The sequence below is a fragment of the Stomoxys calcitrans genome, chromosome 3 (genome assembly GCF_963082655.1).
Source record: "Stomoxys calcitrans chromosome 3, idStoCalc2.1, whole genome shotgun sequence".
Lineage (NCBI taxonomy): Eukaryota > Metazoa > Arthropoda > Insecta > Diptera > Muscidae > Stomoxys > Stomoxys calcitrans.
The window spans coordinates 20,385,771-20,395,731 of record NC_081554.1 but is presented as its reverse complement, the minus strand read 5'-3'; the positions used below and the strand labels follow the sequence as shown (position 1 = coordinate 20,395,731).

General features: G+C 36.6%; 1 protein-coding gene across 1 annotated transcript; it reads right to left on the bottom strand.

Moving 5' to 3' along the window:
- Positions 1-7,969: 7,969 nt before the first annotated feature.
- LOC106081701 (uncharacterized) lies at positions 7,970-9,162 on the bottom strand. Its single transcript, XM_013243854.2, has one exon. The coding sequence runs from the start codon at positions 8,857-8,859 to the stop codon at positions 8,449-8,451; it is 411 nt and encodes a 136-aa protein (XP_013099308.2). The 5' UTR covers positions 8,860-9,162; the 3' UTR covers positions 7,970-8,448.
- Positions 9,163-9,961: the final 799 nt, after the last annotated feature.

Genomic DNA, 9,961 nt, shown 5'->3' with positions numbered 1-9,961 from the left:
TAGCCAATTAAAGTAAAGTAGGAGTCACAGCAAGCGCATTTTATGACCAATCTTGCCAAAATTTCGCACAAAGCTTTCCTCGACGACTACCACAATACTTTGGAAGTTTGCAAAAAATCGGTTCAGATTTAGATATAGCTCCCAAATATATGTTCGTCCGATTTTTAGAAATATTGCAATAATATGCAAAATTGGCAGGAGGGAGTATCTAATGACTTTCGACATTACTGGTGAATTTCTTAGAATTAGGGTCAGATTTAGATATAGCTGTCATGTATATTTATCGACCGATTTTCACTTCTAGAAACACTACGAGCGTTTTTATTGACCAATCTTGCCAAAATGTTGTACAACAATTTCCTCGACAACTATCACTATATCTGAGAAGTTTGCTCGAAATCCCTTCAGATTTAGATATAGCTCCCATATATATGTCCGTCCGATTTTGAAAAATATTGCAATAAAGTGCTCATTTGTTACCCGATTCTCTCGAAATGTGGCACGAAGGATTTTCTTATGACTCTCGAAATTACTGAAGAATTTTATAGAAATCGGTACAGATTTAGATATAGCTGTCATATATGTAAATCGCCCGATTTTCACTCCAAGAGCCACTGCAAACGCATTTTTGATCAATCTTGCCAAAATTTTGCAGAACCCTTTCCTCAATGCCTACCACAATATTTGAGAAGTTTGCTCGAAATCGGTTCAGCATTACATATAGCTTCCATATATATGTTCGTCAGATTTTGGGTAAATTGCAGTAATGTTGTCATTTGTCAACCGTTGCTATTATAGTTTAAACATATTTGCTCGAAATTTGATACCGATTGTTTAATAACCCATCTAAAAATATCCGCCGAGATCCTCATTGTACTTATAGCATAGGTGTAGGGTATTATACAGTCGACACCGCCCAACTTTTATCCTTCCTTACTGGTTTTTACTGGTTTTTTTTTTTTTTGATTCTATCCCACTGTGTAACGTATCGCAAGGGCGACTCGGTCCAATCCCATAACACCTTTGTAGCATCTGTTCGGAGCATCTTGAGAGAATGTTAGCTTACCATCATTTGTTTTTGTTTTTATTTATGAAGTCCTACTTGTTTATTTTCATGTTATTGTTATTTCCTTTTAAGGACAATGACATCAAAGCAGAACCTATCACTCATTAGTCTAAGACCCTTTCCCACCACGAAATTACAAGAACAATAAATTGTGTCATAATTTTTGGTTTCAATTTCACCCACAAACTAATTCAACTACCACCCTTTCAGAAATAATCAACAGCTGTGTATAAATTGTTACAAAGCTTTTTTAGTACACATTGCACGAAAAGCTTTTCAACGTAACCAGTGCTGCCAGAGTTTCAAAGAGGTTAGAAAAACGGAAAATAATGAAGAAACAAAAATATAAGGAAACTGTTTTCTATGATAGTAGTACACACACAATGTGTGAATCTGCATCTAGAAGGTAAACTAGGTAGAGGTTACACTCTGGCTGCATTGCTAGTATATGGCTCTTACAACTACAAACTTTTACGGAACGTTCAGATTAGTCAAATATTCTTACTTTCTTGATTTTGTATTCACATTATTTTATTGGACACATTTTGTTTGTCCAAAATCAAGTCAAATAGCGTTAACCATTAGATGAAACAATTAAAAGCCTGCTAAGTTCGGCCGGGCCGAATCTTATATACCTTCCACCATAGGTCGCATTTGCCGAGTTCTTTTCCCGATATCTCTTTTTAGGCAAACAAAGGATAAACGAAAAGAATGGCTAATATATTGGAGCTATATCAAGTTATGGTCCGATTCGGACCATAATTGATTTGAATATTGGAGACCATAGTAAAAGTCATGGTGAACAATTTCAGCCAATTCGAGTTACAATTGCGCCATTAAGGGGCTCAAGAAGAAAAATAGAGAGATCGGATTGTTGTATGGGAGCTGTATCGGGTTATAGACCAATTCGGACAATATTTAATACGTATGTTGAAGGTCATGAGAGAAGCCGTTGTACAAAATTTCACCCAAATCGGATTATAATTACGCCCTATGGAGGCTCAAGAAGTCAAGATACCAGATTGGTTTATGGCAGCTATCTCAGGTTATGTATCGATTTGAACCATATTTGACATAGTTGTTGGTCATCATAACAAAACACATCATGCGAAATTTTAGCCAAATCGTATAAGAATTGCGCCCTCTAATGGCTCATGTAGTCAAGATTCAAGATCGGTTTATATGGCAGCTATATCAGGTTTTAGATCGATTTAGACCATACTTAGCACAGTTGTTCAAAGTCATACCAAAACACGTCGCGCAAAATTTCAGCCAAAACGGATAAAAATTACGCCCTCTAGACGCTCAAGAAGTCAAGACCTCAGATAGGTTTATATGACAGCTATACCCGGTTATTGGCCGATTTAGACCTTCCTCAGCACAGTTGTTGGAAGTCATAATGAAATACCTCATACAAAATTTCAGCCAAATCGGATAAGAAATGTGCCTTCTAGTGGCTCAAGAAGTCAGGATCCAAGATCGGTTCATATGGCAGTTATATAGGCTGAAGAAGTCAACATTCCAGATTGGCTTATGGCAGCTATATCAGGTTATGTATCGATTTGAACCATATTTGCCACAGTTGTTGGTTATCATAACAAAACACGTCATACGAAATTTCAGCCAAATCGCATAAGAATTGCGACCTCTAATGGCTCAAGACGTCAAGATTCAAGATCGGTTTATATGGCAGCTACATCAGGTTATATACCGATTTAGATCATACTTAGCACAGTTGTTGGATATCATAACAAAATACTACGTGCAAAATTTCATTCCAATCGGATAATAATTGCGCACTCTAGAGGCTCAAGAATTCAAGACCCAAGATCGGTTTATATGACAGCTATATCAAAACATGGACCGATATGGCCCATTTACAATCTCAACCGACCTACACTAATAAGAAGTATTTTTGCAAAATTTCCTTCGGAAGTTAGAGTGCTTTCGACAGACAGACGGACGGACGGACGGACATGGCTAGATGGACATAAAATGTCGCGACGATCAAGAATATATATACTTTATGGGGTCTCAGACGAATATTTGGAGTAGTTGCAAACAGAATGACGAAATTAGTATACCCCCCATCCTATGGTGGAGGGTATAAAAATGAAACAACCAAAATAATAGCGCAAAAATAGATGAATCTAATTGTCTGTAACTAAGCCAAAACTGTCAGAGATGTTATTTATATACCCTGTATAAGTACCTGATGCTTCGGGTGTTTCATGTTACATAAATGGGGTTAAAATTCTTTATTTTTATTGTCGAATATAGAAACAAAAAAATAAAATCAATTTGCTGATAGAAACTAGACCCCTGTTATCTGTGGTTGCAAACTTTTTAGTGACAATTCAAATTGGCAACATGGCAGGAACATTTTGTTTGTTTTTAAATTGAATTCAATTAATCAGTACAAATATTTGTTTAATACCAAATGACCCGGAACATTACACAGACTGCATTCGTATAAATATTTTTTTATTAAATTTTCCTTCGTTACATGATATGGACTATCAGTAAAAGTACTGTATGCTGCAAGTGGAGAAAATACATAACTTTCACTGAAATCGACTGAAAGCGTCATCAGTTATACTTCGAGAGTAATGTGAATGCAAATTTTGCCCATGAACATTCCACTAAGGAACAGGGGCAAACTTCTCACATATCAATGAGTGCAGTCCAATTCAAGTTTAAGCTCAATGACTGTGAGAGTAATGTATGACACAATTAGCCCAAGTCTCGCAATACCGTCCACCATTGGAAAGGGATTCGTCATTTCTTATGTAACACCTCGAACTCTTCCCTTGAAGTTTGTATATTCTTGATTGTACAGGTAGAGGGAATCTCTAGGAAGATTTTCTGTCTTTGTTTCTTGGAAATATAGTCTTTAAGAATGTTTTAATGTCTCTAAATGAAAAGTGTTGTAAAAGAAGTAGCGTATGCTAATGGGTAACCAGTCAAATGCTTCTAGCAACAACACACTTTTGCTGGCTTTTAAATGTTTTTTGCTACACTATTCTTTGAATAAAAAGCATTAAACAATGGTTTAAAGCCGAAAAATATACTATATATAAAGAGATGAGCCATGATAGAATGTAAGACTGTAGAGTGATTTCAACAAACAGTCGGACGGACATGTCTAGATCATATATGAATAACGACGATCTAGTATTTTGCAGATTTGTATAGTTTGATGTGTTCCAAATGGTATGGCAATGGCAAATGGCCAACTCTTCAGTGATGGTTATAAATACAAATATCGCAATTTTGGCTTGTAGAACATTTGGTAGGTTTTGGACGGGCTTGGTATGATTTTTCTTAAATTTTGATAGGAAATAATTTCCTTGAGTGGCAACACTGATTGCTACGTCAAATAAAGCATCTCGTGCTAAATTTTTTAAAGAACGGACCAATATTGTGGCTTCTACAGCCTTAAAAGGCCATAAGGGATGAACATTTTATGTGGGAGCTATATCTAAATCTAAACCGATTTTTATGAAATTTTGTACACGTACAAAATTGTGGCTTTTACAGCCTTAATAGGCCATATCGGATAAAAGATTTATGTGGGAGCGTTATCTAAATCTGAACCGATTTTGATGGACTCTTGCAAACGTATTGGGAAGAAAATATACATGGGAGCTTTATTTAAATCTGGGTCGATTTCTATGAAATTTTGCACACGTATTGGGACGTTAAATAAGATATGTCATGCAAAATTTTGTCAAGATCAGTCCACTACAGCCTAAAAAGGACATATCGGATGAAAAATATATATATGAGAGATAAATCGAAATCTGAACCGATTTCGATGAAATTTTCCACACGTATTAAAACGTCAAAGAAGACATATCGTGCCGGATTTCGTAAATGTCGGACCAAAATTGTGACTACTACAGCCTTAACAAGTGAAAAGGCGTTAAGTTCCGAACTTGGGATACCCACCACCTCGGGTATATATGTAAACCACCTTTCATCAAAATCCAGTGAAAATGGCATACCTTATGTCCCATAGCAGTTATATCGAAATATATATCGAGATTTGGACCAAATATTAACAAGTACAGTTGCTATATCTAAAAATAAACCGCGCCTTTCATGGGACCAAAACCTTAAATCGAGAAATAGGTTTATATGGTAGCAATATCCAAATCTGAACCGATCAGGGCCAAATTGAAGAAACATGTCGAAGGGCCTAAGACAACTCACTGTCCCAAATTTCCGCAAAATCTGATAATAAATGTGGCTTTTATGGGCCTAAGACCCTAAATCGGAGGATAGGTCTATATGGCAGCTATATCGAAATCTGAACCGATCTGAGCCAAATTGACGAAGGATGTCGAAGAGCCTGACACAACTTACTGTCCCAAATTTCAACAAAATCGGATAATAAATGTGGCTTTTATGGGCCTTAGACCCTACATCGGAGGATCGGTCTATATGGCAGCTATATCCAAATCTGAACCGATCCGTTCCAAATTAACAAAGGAAGTCGAAGGGTCTAACACAACTCACTGTCCCAAATGTCAACAAAATCGGATAATAAATGGGCTAAAGACCCCAAATCGTCGGATCGGTCTATATGGCAGCTATATCCAAATCTGGACCGATCTGAGCCAAATTGACGAATGATGTCAAAGGGCCTTACATAACTCACTGCATTAAATTTCAGCAACATCGGATAGAATATGTGGCTTTTATGGGCCAAAGACCTTAAATCGTCGCATCGGTCTATATGGAGGCTATATCAAGATATAGTCCGATATTGCCCATCTTCAAACTTAACCTGCTTATGGACAAAAAAAGAACCTGTGCAAAATTTCAGCTCAATATCTCTATTTTTAAAGACTGTAGCGTGATTTCAACAGACAGACGGACGGGCATGTCTAGATCGTCTTAGATTTTTACGCTGATCAAGAATATATATACTTTATAGGGTCGGAAATGGATATTTCGATGTGTTGCAAACAGAATGACAAAATGTATATACCCCCATCCTTCGGTGGTGGGTATAAAAAAGATCTGTGCTAAATTTGCAGACGATGCGATGGAAATTGCGAATTGTACCTTGTACACAAGTTAACATGGACAGATGGACGCACGGACATAGCTAAACCGATTCAGAAAGCGATTCTGAGTCGATCGGTATACTTATCAATGGGCCTCTCTTCGTCTTGGGTGTTACAAACAAATGCACTAAGACATAATAGCCTGCCACACAGTAGTGGTTTAGTGCTAAAAAATTCGGCTGCGTCAGACCGTAGTTTGAACCCGCGACGATCGGGCAACAATGAACGGTTACCGCCGTCTTAGAGTTCAAAGATATCAACACCACGTCCAAACGACGCTTAAAACCATGTGAATACCTTGAATACCGTGGAAAAAATCTCCACGCTACAAAAAACTAGTAAGGAAACGCAAAAGTCGGGCGGAGCCGATCTAACCAAATTTAAATATGGCCCGACTTTTATGAAGTTTTGTGCACGTATTAGGACGTGAAAAAAAACACCTCGTTATAAAATTTTGTAAAGATCGGACCAATATTATAGCTACCACAGCTTTAATAATCCATATCGGATGTAAAATTTATATGGGAGCTATATCTAAATCTGAACCAATTTTGATGAACTCCTGCAAATGTATTGGGACGTCCAAAAAAAATTTGTAAAGATCGGCCTTACAGCCTTAAAAGTCCATATCGGATGAAAAATATATATGGGAGCTATATTTAAATCTAAACCGATTTTGATGAAATTTTGCACACGTATTGGAACGTCAAAGAAGACATATCATGCCAAATTTAGTAAAGGTGTGACTACTACAGCCTTAAATGGACATATCGGATGAAAAATATATATGGGAGATAAATCCAAATCTGAACCGATTTCGATGAAATTTCGCACGCGTATTGGAACGTCAAAGAAGACATATCGTGTCAAATTGCGTAAAGGTGGGACTACTAAAGCCTTAAAAGGCCATATCGGATGAAAAATATATATGGGAGCTATATCCAAATCTGAACCGATTTCGATGGAATTTTGCACGCGTATTGGAACGTTAAAGAAGACATATCGTGCCAAATTTCGTAAAGGTGGGACTACTAAAGCCTTAAAAGATGATGATGAAAAATATATATGGGAGCTATATCCAAATCTGAACCGATTTCGATGAAATTTTGCAGATGTACTAAGATCAGTAACAAAACAATCCGTGCCAAATTTTGTGCAGATCGATGGAATATTGTATTTACTACGGCCATTTAAGTGCAAGTCGGGCGATACATACATATGGGAGCTATATCCAAATCTGAACCGATTTTCGCCTAAATCAATAGCGTTTATCCTTCAATCAAAAAAGAAACTTGTGTCAAATTTTGTGACAGTCGGACAACTAATGCGACCTGTATCTTGATCACAAGAATACACGCACAGAAAGACGGACATGGCTAAATCGAATCAGGAAGTGATTATAGGCCGATCGGTATACTAATCAATGGGTCTAGCTCTTCTCCTTCTTAACGTTGCAAACAAATGAACAAAGTACCCATACTCAGTACCACAGTCTTGATCGATCGGATCAATGGGTCCAGCTCTTTTCCTTTTGGGTGTTACAAACAAATTCACTAAGTTATAATACCCTGTACCACAATAGTGGTGTAGGGTATTTAAATGTATTCTTAATTGTTTTTGCCATTCTTAGTCGATCTATCCATGTCTGTCCGTCCATCGCTCGGCTCGGCTGAACTTAATACATTTCACTTGTTTCATATTACATTGCAAGGTGTGTGAGTGGATAAATTGCAGCACACATGGATGAAGTAACACCACCAGCTTAATGATTTACTTGATACCTTCCTATCTACCATGTAAAATAAAAAAATATGCATTACTAACTGAATTATAGATGAAATTAAGTTGTATATATTTTAAAGCTGATAGTTAAGTGAATACAATACTAAGTCTAAGATTTTAGCTAATAATTTAAAACGTAAATCTTTTTAAGCTAATAAAAACTACATTAGTTGAATATCTTACAATTGTTGTTGTCCCTGCAAGAAGAGCCCAACATATGTCTTAAGGGCCTTCCTTTCAGAGGTAACATAGAAAAATCTCCAGATGAGATTTTTAATTATAAAAAAAATCATAAATAAATATAAAAATCTTACTTGGTAATATTGAATAAATAATTTAATTGACAAAAATCAATAGAAACGCAGGCGGTGTCGGGCATCACTAGGAAATAATTGTTGAAATGGCGCATGCTATAAAATTTGTCAGAATACTTGCACTTCATGCGCAAGGCATGAAAACACAACAGTTCAAAACATTTTTAATTCTATGCCAATAAGGTCTATCCTATAAGCGCAGGGTTCCATTTTATTCCGGTATTCCAGATAACAACACTTGACTGTTGTTGGTGCGAAATATTCTCTCATGTTCCGGCAGTTCACCAATCAAATAATCTCGCATTTGCTCTATGGCATCGCGTGAATGGCCAGTGCCATGAAATGCCAAGGTGGCATCACGACCAGCATGATCCATAATAACATCAGCACCGCCAGGATGGTGTTGTAGGAAGTTGGTAACATCATAAACTCGATCATAGATCACCACCCAACAATCGGAGTAATCATCATGGTGGGATACAGCCTCCAGAGAAATTTGTCGAAGAGAAACCTTTTGATCGGCTAAAACTTTAAGTGTTGGCTGCTGTTGAACCTTTTTCTCAGACTTAGAGATGGGTGTTATGCGCAGGGCTTGCAGTAATGAGCTTATGGATGTTGTCATGTTGAGGGGAGCTTTAGTGGCAGTAGAAATTCCAATTGCAAAGACAGTGATTAATTGATTTGTTTTTTTTTTTTGGTATGATTTTTATGCGGTTTTTGATATACAACACTTGGGGTTTATTTATTATTTTTTGTTTTTTTATATGAGATGTTGCCACTAAATTTGATATTTGAATTTTCTTGTTGTATTTTTCTAAGTTTTGTTGAGTTTTTCACTATTGCGTTTTTGTTTCTTCTTTTTTATATTTCACGCTTTGTGCTATTATTCCATTTAGATTTTAATGCTTTGAGCTCTGTTCATTGAATGTCATAAATGCGATTGAAACTCAATGTATTTATAAAGCTCTGTTGTACGTATCAGCCAGAACTGACTTCTCTGCGAGAGATTAAGCGATATAGCAATTTGTGTCTGTACTCACAACGATGACGTATGCATTTTTTATGAATCAAATTCTAATCGATGTAAGTTTTGTAAGAAACTATGATTTTTTTCGAACAGTGGAATACAAGCGTCTAAAAAAGCAATAAAATCAGCCGATATTACCCACCTGATAAACATGTGCAACAAATATTTTAAATAAGATATATGGGTTTATGGGCGCCATTGAGTGTACCTAATTGTACTTCATGAACTGGATTTCAGTCAAATTTGACTAAAATTGAGTCTTTTAGAACGTCAAGAAGCCAAAGCAGGGTACCTGGTTATATCGGTATTTATATCTACATAAAGGGTGATTTTAAAAGATCTATAGGAATGTTTTTCAAAAAAAAAAAAAAAAACAAGTAAAAGCGTGCTAAATTCGGCCGGGCCGAATCTTACATACCCTCCACCATGGATCGCATTTGCCGAGTTCTTTTCCCGGCATCTCTTCTTAGGCAAAAAAGGATATAAGAAAAGATTTGCTCTGCTATTATTATATTATTACATGTTGGAGACCTGTGTAAAATGTCAGCCAATTCGAATAAGAATTGCGCCCTTTGGGGGCTCAAGAAGTAAAATAGAGAGATCGATTTATATGGGAGCTGTATCGGGCTATAGACCGATTCAGATCATAATAAACACCTATGTTGATGGTCATGAGAGGATCCGTAGTACATAATTT